The 19,393-nt window shown below is 48.8% G+C and overlaps 1 protein-coding gene and 1 long non-coding RNA gene across 3 annotated transcripts in view; both read left to right on the top strand.

Annotated features, from left to right (window-relative positions):
* The window catches only part of LOC150004033 (uncharacterized), a 126,054-nt gene extending 121,375 nt beyond the window's left edge, over nt 1–4,679 (top strand). For both annotated transcript variants that reach the window (XR_016512358.1, XR_016512359.1), the window contains exon 3: nt 4,611–4,679. This is a non-coding gene — a long non-coding RNA (uncharacterized LOC150004033). The remainder of the gene's footprint in view (nt 1–4,610) is intronic.
* An 89-nt stretch (nt 4,680–4,768) lies between these two features.
* ZHX2 (zinc fingers and homeoboxes 2) lies at nt 4,769–11,881 on the top strand. Its single transcript, XM_090283408.1, has 2 exons — nt 4,769–7,344; nt 11,471–11,881. The coding sequence occupies exon 1, from the start codon at nt 4,836–4,838 to the stop codon at nt 7,338–7,340; it is 2,505 nt and encodes an 834-aa protein (XP_090139534.1). The 5' UTR covers nt 4,769–4,835; the 3' UTR covers nt 7,341–7,344; nt 11,471–11,881.
* Nucleotides 11,882–19,393: the final 7,512 nt, after the last annotated feature.

The following is a 19,393-nucleotide window of genomic DNA, read 5'->3' as shown; positions in this document are numbered from 1 at the left end:
TCACTGTGTGGTTGCCTCTCACTTGCGCCCCCAACTGGGGACCTGGCGTGCAACCTAGTCATGTGCCCTGACTGGGAATCGATCCAGCGACACTTGGTTCGCAGGCCGACGCTCAATCCACTGAGCCACAGCAGCCAGGGTTTTTACCAGCTTTGACCATCGTATACCTGAACCTGCAGACCTTGCCAGAGATACTGTGGCCTTTGTCCCGGCAAGGACCAGACCTCGTGGTGCTGGTCCTGACCTCACTGGCGGCTCACAGACTTCCAAAAAGACAACACCAACTCTCTCTGCGGCTCCACAGACACTCACCCCCTTGTTGAGCCAGGATTCGTCTCCCGAGGGCAGTGGTTCTTGCAGGTCCCCAGTAGGACGCCCAGGGATGAATTCTTCAAAAGCTCAGCATTTTCTGAACCTTCCCCCCTTTCTCTCTTCCTTTTCCTCCTCTTTCCTTCTTTTTAATCTGCTGTGGTTTGGATTCCTGGTTGCCAATTAAGTTTTAGAAGATACTGTTTATTCTGAACCACAGTTTTGGGAACATTTGGGAAGCTTTTAGGAGGTCTCCCCTCGATTTGGCTCATTTCTCAGCCTCTTGTCAACAGATTTAAATAATTATAGATATGGGGAGTTTCTGTAAGAAAGGTCTTTTCTCCCCTACAGCCACTTCTGCCTGATTCATGTCTTTGTTCTGCAGGAGAAAAGTCTCCTTTTGCTCCCTCTCTTTAAAAGATTGTAATTCAAATGCCCAAGCCTCTTGGCTACTGGGTACAAATTTAGTCACATTCTGCTGGTTCAATAGGACCCCCTGTGGGGCCTCCTTCCCCTTGGAGCGTTCCTTCGCTCTTACAAGCCCCAATACACACAAACATGCATGGGCACACATACACAAGTACACAAATGCACACATGTGCGCACAGGCATGTGAACACACATTGCTGAGCTCCCTGACGAGGTATGTCGATACGAGGTATGTCGTCCGTCCGTATCACCTACAGCTTCCACAAGATAGCCACTCTTTAGATGACTTCATTATTCAGCCAGTATTTGCGAAAAGCATGCTGTGTGCCAGGTGCTGTTCTGGGCTCTGGGGAAACCACAGCGAAAGGTTTCTGCACTATTTAAAACAGCTGCCACCAGCCGCATGCAGCTCTTGAGCATCTGAAAGGTGGCTAGTGTGACTGAGAATGTGGGTTTTTAAAAATTAAAGTTAAAGAGCCACATGTGGTTTCGTGGCTGCCGTATGGGGAGCAGAGTTCCAGAGGGAGAGGCAGACAACAAACAAGTCAGCAAATACCCTCCCCTCCCTTTTTTTCACCACAAAAGATATAAATAAATTTTAACTATTGAAAAGTGCTATGCAGAAAGCAAAACAGGGTGAGGAAATAGACTGGGGGAGGCATTATTTATTCTAGCTGGGCCGGTGTCATGGGGAAGGATGACTTTTAGGTGGATTCCTGAGAGCTGAGGAGCCCTGGGGGCGGGACACTCCGGCAGAGGCCCCTAGATGGGAGTTACGCACCTGCTCCAGCAGCCAGAGTGTGATGAGCAAGGGGAAGCAGGAAGCACAGGCCAGGATGGGCCGCGGTCGGCAGGTTGTCATACGGGCATGGAGCTCACTCCGATGGGAAGCCAAGGGAAGGCTTCGTGGAGAAAGGCAACGTGGACTGATTCCTATCTTAAAACATCTCTCTGCTGCTCTGGAGGGGAAGGAAGCAGGGGCCCGTAAGAGGCCACCATGGGCTTCCAGGCAGGAGATGATGGTGTCTTAGACAACACAGGGAGACGTGGGGGTGACCTGATACTAGATTTCTGTTGAAGGCAGAGTCAACAGTATTGATGATGGATTAGTTGTGTGGAGTGGCCCAAAGGAGCAATTGGAAATGAAGCCATCATGGAGCCATTGATGGAGGAGAAGAGCTCTAGAGAGGGTAACACATCTTTGAGGAGAAAACCAAGAGTCTAGTGTTTAATGAGGACATGGAACTGAAGATATCAATGGAGAGCAGTCATCAAAAAGACATGGCTCCCTCTGCTCTGCCATGCCCGTGTCCTCTCCTCAGCTGTACCCTGAGGGACCCTCACCCCCTACAGATGAAGTTGCCCAGCATGAAAATGGCAGAGCTCCAGTCTTAGGGTGGCCAGGTTCTGGGTTCACAAGGTAGGAATGCCCTCTCCCATGTCCTGCTCCAGTTTGTCACCTAAGTCCCCAAGCAGATGGTTGTGGGCCCAGAGTCCCACAGAATAGCTCGTGAAACTAAGTCTTCACTTCCTGCCCTGAGCACTCTTGTCAGTGGGACCTAAACCCAAGCCACTGGGAGGGGCAGGAGGTGATAGGCCACCTCCTCCATTCCCCTCCCACTGGATGTCAGCTACCCTTGTTATAAAACACTTCCCCCTCCCCCTTTATCCACAGAGTGACAGCCCCGCTCTACACCAGCCCACACCTTTAGATACTCAACATGGCCCTGCCCATCGGTTCCCCAGCTTGGGTTCTGTTAACACATCCAACCTCCTAATAAACAAACTACCTGCACTCCCAAATTAGTACTTAATGCAGACACCGTCAGAATTCTGTTTGATTTTGCAGATGATTCTGATTTGTGAGAATTGATTTATGTGAATAGATGATCAAAATAACCCAGAACTATTCTGCAAAGGAAGAGTGATAAGGAGTGCCTTACTCTACCAGATATTAAAACATGCTCTAATCTACAAAAAAAGAAAAAGAAAAAAAATAGTGAAGCATTATAGACATAATAGCTCAATAAGAAGTACAGAATCGGTATCCCAGAAATACCCTTGTATATATACAAATGTAATATAATACAAGGTGTTTTCAAAAATTGGTGAGAAAAGATAACATACTACAGGCTCATGAGATCATTGGCAATTTGCAAGAAAATGGCTAAAGGTGTGTCTTACAGCTTAACTCAAGTTCAATTTAATTCCAGACAAGTTTAATGTAAAAAAACTAAATAAAGCTAATACACTCTAAGACAACACAAAATAATATGTCTTGGCTATCAAGGAAGGGAATTCCTTTCTGTACATGAAATTACAATGAAAGAAGCCACAAGAGAAAAAATTAATAAATTCACTACCTTAAAATTAAAAGTTTCACATGTAAAACATGAAAAGCACCATATAAAAACTAAAAGGTAAAATGATAGACTGGGAAAGCTTTGCAACCAATAAAGTACTGATATTCCTAATATAGAGAGAACTCTCACAAATTAATAAAACCACTGAGCCACCACACTATAAAAATGTCCCGAACAGACAATTCCCAAAGAAAGAATATAAATGGCAAGTAAGTCTTCGAAAACCATTCACCCTTAATAGCAATCAAGAAAAAGGACAAAAGCATATTAAACCAGTTTTAACCTGCGTAGTTGGCAAGGCTTTTTCATGGTAATAGTTCATGTAGGTTGAGTGGTAAGCTGGGCACTCATTCACTGTCAGGGCAAAGGCCAGTTGGTACAAAAACTCTGCCTTGTGAGTACAGAGAACTTAAAATGGTAATCCTCTTTGACTCAGTGCTTCTGTTTCTAAGATTCATCCAAAAGTAGTTATCAGAAATAAGGACTGAGGGTGTCGATTGCAATTTTGTTGAGAAGAGCCAAAAATTGCAAATAAACGTCCAACAAAAGTTGAATGGCTAAATACAGTCTGTGTGGCGCACCTCTACAATGGGGTGTCATGCAGCCATTTTCAAATCATTCTTTTCCTCCATGTGTACAGAAATGGGGAACCTTTCAAGTGAAAGGAAGGAAATGAATAAACTATCATATTGGGGTAATTGTTTTTCTCCTTTATACTTCAGTGCATTTTCTGGTTACCTATAGTGATTTTATTTTTACGACAAGAGACAAAAATTTATATCTCTTTTCTAATGCCCATATAAATGCCACTTGCCAGCCCCGGGAAAGTGTCTTGCTGCTGATGTACCAGCAATTAAAGCAGCTGGAGAGCCCAGCTCCATCTCACTGGCAGTTTTCCCCCCGCCACCCCACCCACCACTCCAGGAGGCCTCAGTACCTTCGTTGCTTTTTTATATCGATTTCTCTCTAAGCGTGAATGAGTGAGCTGCACCCTCCTTTGCTTGCTTTGGGCCCATTCTCTTTCATTTTTATGTGTACCCACTCTCACACCAACTGAGCTTACCTGGGTGTTCGATTTGGGTGCCAGTTGTGATGGGTCATGAGTGTAACCCGGAGGAAATGCTAGTTGCCCTGGCCAGGTGGCTCAATTGGTTGGAGTGTTGTCCCATACACCAAAAGGCTCCAGGTTTGATCCCCAGTCAGGACACATTCCTAAATTCCAGTTGCAATTCCCAGTCGGTGCGCATATGGGAGGCAACCTATTGAAGTTTCTCTCTCACATCTCTCTCTCTCTCTCTCTCTCTCTCTCTCTCTCTCTCTCTCTCTCTCTCTCTCCCCTCCTTCCTCCCCCCCCTTCTTCCTTCTCTAAAATCAATAAATATATCTTCAAGTGAGGATTAAAAAAGAAAGAAATACATGTGAAGAGCTTAAATTATTTTTTTTTAAGAAATGCTAGTTTCTTTTGCCTTGTAAATAAACACTGACCCTGTCTTTGTTCTTGTCCCACAGATATGATGCTGCCTCTTGTGTTTAACGGTTGGAGCAGTTACAATTTTCTGTGCTGAGATCATTCTGGAAACTCAAACACTAGACTTCAGCATTGAAGAGAAGCCAAAGTCACTGGAGGGGGATAAAGCCAAGAGCCTCTCTTTGACCTTGTTTGTTCCAAAAGTTTCGCAGCCCCTTTCCTACGTGCCCCACCCCCAAATAAGCCATTGCACGCAGACCAGCAGTATGGCGAGCAAACGGAAATCTACAACCCCGTGCATGGTTCGGACATCGCAAGTACTAGAGCAAGATGTGCCCGGGGAAGGAGACAGGGCCGAAGAGAAAGGGATCAGCACGTCACAGCCTGAAGCGGCCAAGGACAGCTGGGCAGCAGAACCTGAAAACTCTTCCAAAGAAAATGAAGTGATAGAGGTGAAATCGACAGGGGAGAACCCGTCCAAAAAGCTCCAAGGCGGTTATGAGTGCAAATACTGCCCCTACTCCACACAAAACCTGAACGAGTTCACGGAGCACGTGGACATGCAGCACCCCAACGTGATTCTCAACCCCCTCTATGTGTGTGCCGAATGTAACTTCACAACCAAGAAGTACGACTCCTTGTCTGACCACAACTCCAAGTTCCACCCCGGGGAGACCAACTTTAAGCTGAAGTTAATCAAACGCAATAATCAGACTGTCCTGGAGCAGTCCATCGAAGCCACCAACCATGTCGTCACCGCCTGCGGCCCCGGAAGCGGTGACAGTGACCCTGGGATCTCAGTGAGTAAAACCCCCATCATGAAGTCAGGGAAACCGAAAGCTGATGCCAAGAAGGTGCCCAAGAAGCCCGAGGAGACCACCCCCGAGAATCACGTGGAAGGGACTGCCCGCCTGGTGACAGACACAGCTGAGATCCTCTCGAGACTCGGAGGCGTGGAGCTGCTCCAAGAGTTAGGGCACGTCATGCCTTCTGTCCAGCTCCCACCAAATATCAACCTGGTCCCCAAGGTCCCCGTCCCACTGAATACTACCAAATACAACTCTGCCCTGGACACAAACGCCACCATGATCAACTCCTTCAACAAGTTCCCTTACCCGACCCAGGCAGAGTTGTCCTGGCTGACAGCTGCTTCCAAACACCCAGAAGAGCACATCAGGATCTGGTTTGCCACCCAGCGCTTAAAGCACGGTATCAGCTGGTCCCCAGAGGAAGTAGAGGAGGCCCGGAAGAAGATGTTTAATGGCACCATCCAGACAGTCCCCCCGACGATCACTGTGCTGCCCACCCAGCTGGCCCCCACCAAGATGTCGCAGCCCATCCTCCAGACAGCTGTGCCATGTCAGATCCTCGGCCAGACCAGCCTGGTGCTGACTCAGGTGACCAGTGGGTCAACAACCGTCCCTTGCTCCCCCATCACACTTGCTGTGGCCGGAGTGACGAACCATGGCCAGAAGAGACCTTTAGTGACTCCCCAAGCTGCCCCTGAACCCAAGCGTCCACACGTCGCTCAGGTGCCAGAGCCCCCACCTAAGGTGTCCATCCCTGTGCTGACCCCGGCCAGCGACCGCAAGAAGACAAAGGAGCAGATAGCCCATCTCAAGGCGAGCTTTCTCCAGAGCCAGTTCCCTGACGATGCTGAGGTCTACCGACTCATTGAGGTGACTGGCCTTGCCAGGAGCGAGATCAAGAAGTGGTTCAGTGACCACCGGTACCGGTGTCAAAGGGGCATCGTCCACATCACCAGCGAATCCCTTGCCAAAGACCAGCTGGCCATAGCGGCCTCCCGTCACGGCCGCACGTACCATGCCTACCCAGACTTTGCCCCGCAGAAGTTCAAAGAGAAAACACAGGGTCAGGTTAAAATCCTGGAAGACAGCTTTATGAAAAGCTCTTTTCCGACCCAAGCAGAACTGGACCGACTAAGGGTGGAGACCAAGCTGAGCAGGAGGGAGATTGACTCCTGGTTCTCAGAGCGGCGGAAGCTTCGGGATGGCATGGAACAAGCGGTCTTGGATTCCATGGGCTCTGGGAAGAAAGGCCAGGATGTGGTGGTCCCCAACGGTGCTCTGTCTCGCCTTGACCAGCTCTCCGGTGCCCAGCTGGTCAGTTCTCTGCCCAGCCCCTCACCAGCAATTACAAAAAGTCAAGAACAGGTCCACCTCCTGAGGAGCACGTTTGCAAGAACACAGTGGCCTACACCCCAGGAGTATGACCAGTTAGCAGCAAAGACCGGCCTGGTCCGAACTGAAATTGTGCGCTGGTTCAAGGAGAACAGATGCCTGCTGAAAACTGGGACCTTGAAGTGGCTGGAGCAGTACCAGCAGCAGCACATAGCGGATGACCATGGCTATGTCACCCTGTCGAGGAAAGTCGCTAAAGCCGTTGTCGCTGAGAGCCCAAAGAACGGGAGTGAGGTGGGTCCGCAATACCACAAGGACCCCAAAAAGCTCTGCGAAGAGGACTTGGAGAAGTTGGTACCCAGGGTGAAAGTGGGCATCGAGCCAGCAAAAGATGGTTTGCCGGCAAAGCCCTCAGAGGCCACCTCGGACAGGTCAGAGGGCAACAGCCGGGACGGCCAGGGCAGCGACGAAAACGAGTCAGGCGTTGTGGATTGGGTGGAGGTGACGGTGGGGGAGGAGGATGCCATCTCGGACCGGTCGGACAGCTGGAGCCAGACTGCGGCCGAAGGCACCACAGAGCTGGCCGACTCGGACTCCGACAGTGTCGCTGCTGAGGCTGGCCAGGCCTAGACAGGTAATGACACCTGTGTCCCCGGGGCCACTAGGGGAGGAAGCGAGCTTTCTTCCTTTTTGTTGCCAGAAGCAACAGAGCTTGTAGGGGGACAGAGATGTTGACAAAGGTGATGGGTTCTTTTATTTTTAAAGGAAGAAAAACAGGGGCTGGTAGATTTCATGTCATTTGAAAGGCTGTGCTAATGGGTGACAGCCGTGTGGCTGGTGGCCTGTCCGGACACCGCCTTTTGGGGCCTGTTCGGTGTAAAGGCTAGTTGTTTTGTGTTGGCTCCTGGAAGAAGAAAAAATCACAGAAAGGATGTGTCTTTTCCTTTTTCTTTTCTTTCTCTTTTCTTTTTGGATTTTTTAAGAGGGTCTGAGTTTACTGGCTGGAGATGTGGGGTTGTATCTATTGATGTGAAAGGTTGGGTATTAGGTGCTCTGTGAGTCTCGTTAAATAGCCCTGCTCCTAGGTGCACTGAGTGGGTCCCCAGAACCCCTGCAGGTCTGGAAGAGACTGGTGTATATTAGGTCTGTGGAACCACAAAGCCCTGGGAAGGGAGGTTACCATGGTGACTAATGGCCATGTCATCCACATAATGGGACATGCCACCCAAGCCCTTGGTATTTGTGCTTCACAAGAGGTCTGTGTAAATCAAGGCCTAAGCACAGTAGCTTGCTTGGTGGTGAGCTCAGAAAAGGGGGTCAGAGCTGGGGGTGGGGATATAGGAGGGAAAGGTCCACCTTGGCCAAAGCACAAATATTCCAAGGACAGCTTTGAACTAGGAGGAATAGTCACAATGTACAGTCTGCCCGGGTTGGCTCCTCTGAGGGTCACCTACCACCCCCACCCCATGTCATCTTTGAAAATAATAAAATACAGGGTAAGGCCTTTCAGAATGGTTGATAAGGTCCCAAAGGGAGCCCTGGAAATTGCCATGCCTCTTTATTAATGGCCATGTCACTCGTTCATTCGTTTATTCAGTAATAAAATGAGGCACCTGGCAAGAATAATCAAGTCTTCTCAAAACCTGTCCTTCTCTCTGCATGTGCATCCTCTTCTTATAAGGACAGCAGCCCTGTCGTAATCAGGCCCCACCCTATGACTTCATTTAACCTTAATTACCCCCTCAAAGGCCCCATCTCCAATTACAGTCATATTGGGGACTAGAAGTTCAATGTATGCAAGGGAGTGAGGGGCTTAATTCAGCCCCTAACACTTACCAATACAGTTGTCTGTTGTTGTCAGGATTTAATGAGATAATATAAGAGGAAGCCCCCAAATGGGCCAGCATGAGCATCAGCACCTCCTCAATGGATGCTGGCTCTGAAGTTGCACACTCTTCTCTATACGGATCAGAACTTGGCCATTTGCTTCCTGTCTTTCAAAGCTGACTTTGGGGTTGGGGCCCCACTTGTACAAGCTCAGACTGTTCATTGCATCTCAGAGGGGTGGGGATGGGGAGCCTGAAGCAGCGACGGGGGGTAACATTACTGAGCACCTACCATGCCAGGCACTGCTCAAGCACTGTACATGTGTTAACTCAACAAGTCTCTGAAGTCAACATGATTCTCTTCATTTTATGGTTGATGAGAACAAGGCATAGTGAGATGACATGTCAGAGGGCATTGAGCTAGGACGTGGTGGGGCTGGGATTCAAACTCATGTGCGTAACCATGTCAGGAGTCTGCCTAGTGAGTTCCAGGTGTGATCCCATTTGCTCAAATTCTGTTGAAACCCCTGGATCATATTCAGTGATGGAAAAGGGGCAAGGAAGGGCCAATAGCCCCTTCGACTCCTTCTGTCTTGAGTCTCCCTGAGAGCAGCCTGGGGGAGATTTACCTGGCTAGTAAGTCTCAGCAATTTCCCCAACCCCAGAGACTCCCCAAACTGCTGTAGGGAAAGAGCTTCTGCTAGATGGGCCAGAGTTGACCAAGGCCTGGTGCAGGGTTGATTTGGGGCGGTGTAGACTTTTCCCTGTTCACTGGGAAATTGCTTCATCCCTCTCCAGGCCGCCATAGTTCCCTTATCTCAATTCTAATTAAAATCAGACCATGCCCCCTCTTATAAAAGGCAGCTTGACTCAGAAATATAATTGAGAGATAATAAATCACCAGCACTGTGCTTGTCTCCCTTTCTCATGGAATACAGTGTTATTGTCTCCCGAGTACAAAGGGCTTTGGGAAATCCCTACAGGGAAAATGAAAGAGAAACAGAAACAAAGCCATCACATGGGGAAAGAATTCTAATTGTTTCACGTTTCCCTCACGGATAAAGTAAGAGAGAAGCAGATTTTGCTAGAGAATTAGATAGTACTTTTTAACATTCCAAGCTGTCCTCGAGATAGAAGGGGACCACTAGGGAGGCAGTGGGTCCGCTGTCCTGGCCATCCACTTGGTAGAAACATTTGTATAGTGGCTGTCAGGAACCGGGCCCAATGACCTTGCAGTTTTCTCCCAAAGCTGAGACCTGGTGCTCTGGGGTCTGCAGTGGGGAATGTCTGACCAAGGGGTAAGATTCCGAGTAGAAACCCAGTAGATTCACAAGAGGCCACATAGTCAAAATCACTGTGATACCCTTAAAAAAAAAAAAAAAAAAAAAGCTGTAAAGTGAACTTATCCTGAGTGGGCCAGACACAGTGTGGGGAGCGGGTGGCAGGGGTCCAAAGTGGACTTTGCAGGCCCGTCCATGTCTTCATGGGCCTCAGGAAACGTACAGTTAAGCAGGCAATTTGAGGACAGTTATGCTCGGGAAGGCCCCGCCCAGGGACGCTCAACAAAGAGAACTGATGGCATCTGGGACAAGACCTTTCAGGGACGTGGCCTGCAAGCTGGGATGTGCTGCCCAGGGGGAGGCAGTGGGGCCCAGGTGGAGAAACCAGCCCAGCCTCTGCGTCCTCTTCCTCTGCTCCAAGCAGAGCAGTGTCTCCCCAGAGTCACTGCAAGGAGCTGCCCACCCCGCAGTGCGGGTCCCGCCGCGGCTACATGCCTGGGAGAGGCCCACGGAGAACCCCAGTCCAGGGTGGTGGGGGTGCTTCCACACACACCTGGGATCTCTGCAGAAGCAAAAATAAAAGTGTCTCTGTACAATGGTCTCCAAGTCACCCCTGTGGCCTTGCAATCGGTTTTTTTAAGGGCCTTGTTCAGCACTTTTTCTTTATTAATGCGCATGTTTGGAGGAGGATGCTTGTTCATGTTCGTGAGAAATTACACAGGGAATCATAAAAACCGATCGCCAGAGAGAAAACCACCTTAATTTTGAGGTTTAGCTAAAAAAGAGAGCATGTGTGCCCATCACTTGAAGAGACAGAGTTTGGTTTCGTTTATGTGAAAGGGAGAAAGTGTTTCCTCTAACACACAAACAGACACACACACACATGCACACAAGTTATTTAGCCTCTCTGTGCTCAGTTTTCTCACCTATAAAATGGGAATATTAATAATACCAGCACTCCTGAGGGTTGATATAAACATTAAGTTAAAAATACACTTAAAATGTGCCATCTGATTGTGGTTATTATTATATAGCCTACCATGTTTGGAAAAGGCTCCATCTAACAAAACAATGAAAGCCCATATCAATATAATACCGTGTACCAGGCATTATTCCAAGTGCTGGTGCCTATACTAACTTGCTTAATCAAAACAACTCAATGAGATGGATGCTATTATCATCCATGGTTTACAGAAGCGAAATCTAAGCCCTAGACCGAATAAATCACGTGTGTACAGCCTCAAGTCTCATAATTGGGAAGGAACAGAATCAGAATCTCAATTTGTCTGATTCCAGAGCCTTTTAGGAGCCATTGTGACTGGCTGCCTCTGTGGCAATAATGAAGGGGTCTTGTAATGATGAAAAGAATCACAGGTCACCTCCGTTACTGACTCAGAAAGCCCGCCCATGTTCAAAAGCCTGATTCTGGAGGCACTTCCCATAACGGTCAGATTGTGCTCTGGCCCCAAATTTGAAGGGTGTTTGTCTCTCCTCCCGTCTCCCCCCTGCCACACCCCGTCCACCACCCCTCCGCTACCCCCCCCTCTGCCCCAGGGCTTTAGAAAGGGTTGTTCCCAGGAGAGCAAGGGACAGACAGCCCCTACCATCTTCCACCACCTCCCTGATGCCTTGTCTCTGATTTTGTGTCATCTAGGGACGTCGGTCAGAAGGCTGAGCTGATACAGGGGACGCTCCATCTTTGAAGAAAGAAGAGAGTTTCCCTCCCAGGCCTGAGGTGGGCCCCCTGGCCAGAGGCTCCCAGCGTGCCTCTGTCCCTGCAGCGTGCAGGAACCCAGCGACTTTCACGGGCGCCTCCCAGAGGACGGGTGGGAATTGTTCGTTGTGCCAAAGTCCTACTACTGCGTTTTCAATGGTTCCTTGTAAATAGTTTGCTCCTCTGCCCCGGCCCCCACCTCTTGCTCTACTGGAACCAATTTGTACCATGTGGGGATTTTGCTACCTTTTTAATCGAGGGCAATTTCCATCTCCAGCGCTACCATCTTCCGATTTTTTTCCAAGAGCAAGGGCTGATCATGCGTGCTTTTTTCTTTCTTCCTTTTTTATTTTTATTAATTTTGGGGAGGGGGTATTGTTAGCATTAGTGCCATTGTAGCTACTGGATTTTAGGTAGGGAGAGTTCATTTTTCAAGGCAGTTTGAAATTTAGATTTCCCAGGGAGAAGTTGTCGGTCTCAACTTGGAGAGAGTTTACAGATGGCAGATCTTCCAAATCAAATCCATTTCCACTTCTCCCCCCAGCCGCCTTTGGAGTTCCTGTGTAGCCGGGGACAAGGCTTTCTGAATGGCCTCTTACAGGGTTCTCAACAGCCTGGGCTCTCAGTCAGACCTTGGGCCCAACCAGCGCCGGGGGCCCTGGGGGGCAGGTGGCCGTCCTTTTTCAGCACCATTTGAGGTACCTGCAGAAAGGGCTCTCACATTTGTTACCATTATCTTTACTTTCATGAAATTAATACAAAAAGAGATCTTCCTATCTAGACGGTACAAAGATGAACTGCTTTGGTTTCCTTTTCTGTTCCTAACTGCCTTTTTTCAGTGTGGTATTTGACAAGATTTCAGCTTGAAGCCTCACCATGAACTGGGTTTTTTTTGTTTGTTGTGTGTTTGTTTTGGGCCAATTTTAGATTTCTGAGTGCACTTTTTATCTCCAGTTAGTCCTAACTTTTAAAGAAGAAAAACCAAGACACATATCTGGTGTAAATGTTGCAATATGAACTGTGTTTGCAACCCACCCACCCCAATTTGAGTACACCCCAATTTGAGTACACTGCACAAATAAACTGCTAGGGAGTTTGGAAAGAAACAATTTTTCTAACTTGTTGCTCATTTGTTGTAACTCAATAAAGCAAAGACTAAACATTTTTATAACCTTTTCCTCTATCTTGGTTCTTCATTTCTGTCCGGCTCCCAGGACATGACAAGAGGGCTCCACCCCAGCCACTTCCCATGCCAAGTCCATTATGATCACGTTTCTCATTTTCCGCCTTGGTGAGGTTGGACGCTGCAAGCAGGAACTTCAAAAACACTGTATATGTTGATGCGAGTGTCATTGTCATATGTCAGAAGTAAGTGATAGGCCCTGGCTTCTCCAGGGTCTTTACAAATAGGTTCACGAAATATTGCGGAGCAGGGCATCAGAGTGGGAGGGGGACCTGCATGCCATGCCTCACTCCACGGCCTCCTCTCAGGCGGCCTCAGGTAACACTTCCCTCCCTGGGTTGCTGCTGGCTGCAGACTGCCATCTCTCCAAGAAGGCCATCTTTTGTGTCTCTGCCCAGGTGAGGTTCAAAGAGCCTCTCACTGATCATGGGTGACACTCATCAAGACCGGTGGCTTTCAAACCTGAGCAGGCCCCAGAGTCCCTTGGAGGGCTGCTTAAAGTTTCTGGTGCAGCACATCTGGGTGGGACCCGAGAATGTGCCTTGCTGACAAGTTCCCGGGTGAGGCTAATGCTGCTGGTGCAGGCACCCCGCTTTGGGAATCTCTGGTTTCATTTTCACTGGGACTTACAGGCTTCTGGCCAGTTTATTTAAACTAAGCATGTGTAAAAAGCATGCATAGGCATATTCTTCAGGTAAGAGAAAGAACCTTTCTTCCCTCTCCCATCCCCAAATATAGGAAACACTGAGAAGTCAGGGATTCAGAAGAGTACAATCTTCTCAGGAAGATGCCCTCAGTCTTGAGGTCAAAGGCCTCAAGTTATATTTTGGGAGAGTTCTGGTCCTTGGCTTAGAAGCCCTGCCTGATACAGCCGTTGGCTCCGGTTGCCTTGGAGACACTTGCCCACTACTCTCCCCCCAGACCTCCTTCACCTCTTCCCAATTCTCCATCTCTTGGTCCCCTGCATCCCCCCAGTCTCTGGCATACTTGGGATGCAAGGATGCCTTCTGTTCAGCAGATTCTGCTCAATACCCCCACCCACACCGAAGCTCATGCTGCAAATAACACCCTCATGCTGTAGGACCATGCAGAACCACGTGGTGTCTGTTCAGATGTCATCTGCCCTCCGTGACTTCCTATCTGCAGTACCAGGATGAGGTTAAAGCAAGCGAGGCACCAAAAGGTGCAAAATTTAATGAGCCAGAGTCATGCAAGCGCCAACCCTGTGTTTGCAAGGCCCTGAGAGTGGGCACCTCCTTCAGTTTGGCATCCTAGGAGCCTCGCTTACCTCACCCTACCCCTGGCCCTGCTGCCTGTGTGCTTTCCTCTAACCCTACTTTATTTTCATCCATCTTGCTTTTTACAGCATATGTTACATCTATTTGTTTACTGTCTTTTTCATCCCACTACATTACAAGATATATAAGAGCAAGAACTGTCTATCTTATTCCCTTTCCCACATCCTCTCTGCCTAGCACAGTGCTGGGCACATAGCAGATGCTCCATAAATACCTGTTGAATGAGTGGGTGGGTGGGCGGGTGGATGGAGGGATGATGGATGGATGGACAGATGGACAATGGATGGATGAATGGGCGGATGAAGAGTGCCAGCTCTGCCATCAGACAAACCTGAGTTTGAATCCCAGCTCTACTGCTGATGAGCTAGGTGACCTTGTGAGACTGACTTAACTTTTTCAGAGCCTTAGTTCCTCGTCTGTGGCCTGGACATGCAGACCTTCCCCACAGGTCTGGTGTGAGGATGACTGAGTTCACGAATGCGAAGTGCCCGGCACTCGGTAGGACCCCACCAGTGTTCCTTCTCCTCCTGCTGCTCTGACTGGGGATTGGCACCCCGCCGGGCGGTGCCAAGGCTTTGCCTTGCCTTGCGCAGATGGGATGTTCATGAGAGGAGGGCGGACAGGAGGGAGCTGGATGCAGGTCTAGGAGATGACATTCCCGACGCCTGTGCCTCTGGCTTTGGAGACCTGGCCACATGTAATCGAGCCTCTCCTAACCACCCCTTGACCCCCAAACTCTTCCCTGGGCTCCCAAAAAATCCAAAAACAATCTAATCTGCACTTTTCTTATTTTAAGAAAAGGGAAAAGTGGCTGTAACTGACTCCTCTCCTGGCCGCAGCGTGCCCTGCCTTCCCTGTGTGTGCGCCCAGCACTGAGCCGTCCACAGATCTCACCCCCCTGTCCTGTCCTTCCAGCCCCTGCGTGAACATCAGACCAAGCCCGCCTCCGGTGCCCCCTGGGCAGGCAGCTGCCTGTCCCCTCTCCCCGCTATGTTCCACCCTTGTCATCCGCTCACTGCTCTCCAGCAATCGAAATAAATTCTTCAGGCAAGGCAGTGTGCAATGCTATCAAATGCCTGAAGAAAGCAAAGGGAAAACCTAGCCAGGACGTCTGTCTTTTGATTTTAATTTCTGTACCGAAAAGAAGCTTTGATAATTGGTTGCAGCGAAAATACACAAGGAGGACGGTGGTGCTCTTGAAAGCACCCAGCAAAACATTTGTCAAGCTCTCTTTTCTCCACGGAGAACGATCAAAGGGTGGCAGGAGCCGGGAGAGAGGTTCTTCAGGGGGAATCTCTGCGTGGGATTCTTAGTGAGGCGGAAGACAGCAGCGGGGAGGAGTGAACAGAACGTCGCTAGTTTTGTCTGCCCCGGTCCTCTGGGCACCACCAGCTCTTCCTTTAGGGGGCACGTGTCTCCCCCTCCGCTCACTGCCCACGACGGTGTCCTCCCACCTCCCACAGAGCGAGCCAGGGCACTCCAGGCCCTGCTCAGAGATCTGGTGCAGGGTGATGCAGGACGAGTCAGACGCTGGAGGAAAGAGCTCCCTATTCCGTTCAGATAGCGAGGGTGATCCTTTCAGCCTGCAGCTACCTGCCAACAAGAGTCTGTAGGTAGAGAGAATGAGGACCAGATTTCCAGGAAAAGAGGCCAAGGCGCAGTGAAAGGGGAGAGGACTGAGGATCATCATCATGGGGGAGGCGGTGGTGGTGACAACAACAATGCAACGCCATTTGAGTCCCTGGACCCTGTTCATTGGTTCATCGCCTTATCTTTCCGCTTTTCTAAAAACCTACCTATTTCTCTTTTTACCTAAGCGATCGACCTCTTGAATGGGGTTTCTCTCACTAGAAACTGGCTTCTGATGGGTTGATGAGACTATGCGATAGAAACCAAACACAAGACAACAAATGTAAATAGCCAGGTGTGGCTAGTGGCTACCCCGCAGGAGGCTCACCTCTGAGTCCTTCCTACCCAGCACGTGTTTCCTGAATCAGCAGCAGCAGCAGCACCAGGGAGCTCGTTAGAAACGCAGAATCTCTGCCCCCACCCGGCAGCCGGCCTGTTGAATCAGAATCTGCAATTTGACACCATCCCCCCTGGTGATTCACAAGTTCATTCAAGTTTCAGAAACCCTGCTCTGAAGACAGTGAATGGCTCCTCCCCGGCCCCCTCCTCCAGCACACTGAGGGGTTGGGGAGGAGAGGAGGGAGGGAGGTGGGGATCTAATAATACACCAGGAGCCTGTTTTTGGAGCATAGACTCCAACGCCCTGGGCAGCAGGAAGGCAGAGGCAGGAACAGGATGGAGAGCACATGGTACCACAGTAGTGGCTGCTCTTGTCCTTTCAAGCCACCTGGTGCACAGCCACTTCTAATCAACAGCTCTAGAAATGACAGCTCTCACTAGCCTGCCACGTACTTTCTGGAGAGAACCAGGAGCAAGGGCCCTTCCCTCCCGCTGATGCCTGAAAGCCCTCACCTGACACGCCTCACAGCTGGATGTACCTGTAAGCCCAGGCAGCTGCCAGCTGCACCATCATTGTGTGGGGAGCGTGGGGGCGCTGATCAATACAAATGAATGAAAAAGACTTCTGATCACATCCCAGGACGCGTTGCAAGTCAGGTATCCTTTCAAGTGTAGGAGGCACATTGCTCTTGACGTGAAGGAAGAGAGAGACAAAGGTGTCCATCACTAACTCCAACACCTTCACCCAGAACAAGCACCCAAATCCTTACAGACTGCCTCAGTCTGGATCTGTGCAGGAAAGAGGACACTTAAACTGGGATTTTTGAGGGCAGCGTATTAAAAGAACTGCCTACAAAGGTGTGGACAGAGTCTGGGGAAATCAGCGAGGTGAAGGGTAACGAACAGGAACATGTAAGAGGAGCGATGTCCCGAGTGGGCCACAGGAAGAGACGTGGCTTCAATAAACCATGTCGATCCAGAAGGGAGGGAGTCGGGGAATAGATATCCTGACATCTGTCCCCTCCCTTCCTCTGCCTCTCTGCCACCACCTCCCAAAGGCCAAACCCAACCAGAAGTCGGGGCAAAGGGATCCAGTCCATCAGAATCTGCCTCTCAGCACACAGAGCATCTGGGGTAAGGGTGGAGGAGAAAGCAGATGGTCCAGCACATAGATCAATCTATGCCCTGGGCAAAAATGGCAAATACACACCACGCACACTATATCCATATCCACGGCAGACATTAAGAATCCACCAAAGGCCCTTTGTCTGCTGGGCCCAGACAAGTCTTAACAAAGAGCTCCCCTTGAATCCATTAACCTTGAACATGAGATGAAATATGTGGTCAGTGCCATCCGTCATCTAGCTAATACCCATCCCCTCATTCTTCCTTCCTAATAGAGCCAGAGGAGAAAGTCAATTTCCCTGGCAGCTACGGGTGGCTAATGAGACACCATGCAGAAGACCACTACGTACAGCTGGGCCCGCTCTCCTTCCTCCCTCTTACCTCATATGCATTGGGGATCTTCAGACTAAGTCTCTGATGGCTTCATCGAGCCCCTTAACCTGTGCCACATGTGCAGTTTTCAAACTTCCTAAAATGTGAGAAAAGTAAACCTCTGCTGAATTCATTGGATTTGTCTGATGCTTGCAATCAAATGTTATCCTAATTGACACAAAACCCATGTACCATCCTTAGGCTAAATAGATACGAATCGTTTCACGTATACGTGTGTTTAGCTCTGTGCTAACTGCTGGGTACAGAAATAAGTTAGGCGTAGTCTGTTCCCTCCTGAAGGAAACTTGATCGATATTTCGAAGGATGAGTAGGACTTTGCCAAGTAGATACATCAGAGGAAGTCACAAGAAGCAGAAATGAAAGAGTTTCCTACAATATCAGGGTGTTAAGCAGTAGGAACCCAACACGCTGACTATAATGTATAACAAAAGAAGAAACCATTGGTGTTGGACAACCAGTTTTGAAAAACAACCCATCACCCTCATTTAAACCCAGTTATAAAAAAAAGACAGAAAAGAACAGAAATTATTATCTACTTGGAAAGAACCTGAAAAACAGCCAAAGTATTATGTTATTTACTCGTATGATGGGAAATCAAAAAGCGGTTGGGGATTTCTCAGAACAAATAAAATATTATATAAAACAGATGTAAAGTGAAACAAAACATATTCAAGATCTTTCACCTTGGACTCGCTGCCCATCGCTGAAGTTGGGGTCACAAATAAGGAAAACACACACATCCCAGGGAGCCCTGGTGCTCTGAACTTTTGAAACGCCATCAACAGCATCGGTCTGGTTCTAATCACGCGTGACTTTAATTGTTTAATCTTCTCTTTGTTCGATGCCGGTGGAGGTCAGAAAATGTGCCGAGCATCCACTGTTTTCACCCACCCAGCATCCCTTCCCCCTGTTTTTAGCAACACTGGCAACCCCTCCCTTTGGGATGTCTTCTGTGGGTGGTCACGTGACTCGGGCCTAGCCAGTCATTATCTCTGGCCTCAGTGAGTGCACATGACCCCAGCTGAGCCCATCAGAGTCTTTCTTGGGGTGTCTAGAAATTAAAGCAGAGAGGGAGGGGGAGAGAGATGAAGAGACAGAAGCACAGAGAGAGAGAAGCCTGATGGCATCACTTGAATGTTTAGATCCAGTCAACCCTAAAGGTAGGTCCACCCCATTTTTCCCAGTTACATGAGCCTGTCAATCCCCCGTTTGCTTAACTTAGTTTGAGTTGTATGACTGTCATTTGGAAATGAAAGAGCTGTGATAAAACCCATCCTATTACCCCATTGCCAAGCATGTCTGCCAAACTGGTAACAGTTGAAAATGTAAAGGCAGATTTGGTTATATTTTAAACTATATGGGCTATGATTCTGTTTATATGAAATGTCCAGAACAAACAAATCTAGATAGTCAAGAGGGATGGCTGGGGGCGGGGGGCAGAGAAGTAGGAAAGGTTTGAGGGTCAGGGCTAAGAGATGTGAGATTTCTTTGTGGGGCAATGGAAATGTTCTAAGATTGATTCTGGCGTTGGTTACACAACTCCATGAATAGCCTGAAACTATTGACTTGTACATGTCAATGAGTGAATCGTATGGTATGCAAGCTATATCTCGATAAAACTGTTTAAATATATATTTAGTATGATCGCAGAAACTAGAAACCAAATAGAAAAAGTTAAATCTTGAGTTACAGGGAAACTTGACTTAAAGAACACGAACATAGTCCAAGTTTAATGCTATCTTGTCCTCCAGAACCTCCCCCCTACATTTTCTGTCTTGATGAATAGCAGTGACAGCATCCAATTGCCCAAGCCAGACTCACATCATTCGTCCCTGGGTTTTAATCAAACACCAAGCTTCCAAGTATCTCTCCAAATCTCCAAATGACCCCTCTCTT

The sequence above is a fragment of the Furipterus horrens genome, unplaced genomic scaffold (assembly GCF_987537825.1).
Source record: "Furipterus horrens unplaced genomic scaffold, mFurHor1.1.pri manual_scaffold_7, whole genome shotgun sequence".
Classification (NCBI taxonomy): Eukaryota; Metazoa; Chordata; class Mammalia; order Chiroptera; family Furipteridae; genus Furipterus; species Furipterus horrens.
This window is presented reverse-complemented; position numbering and strand designations above follow the sequence as displayed.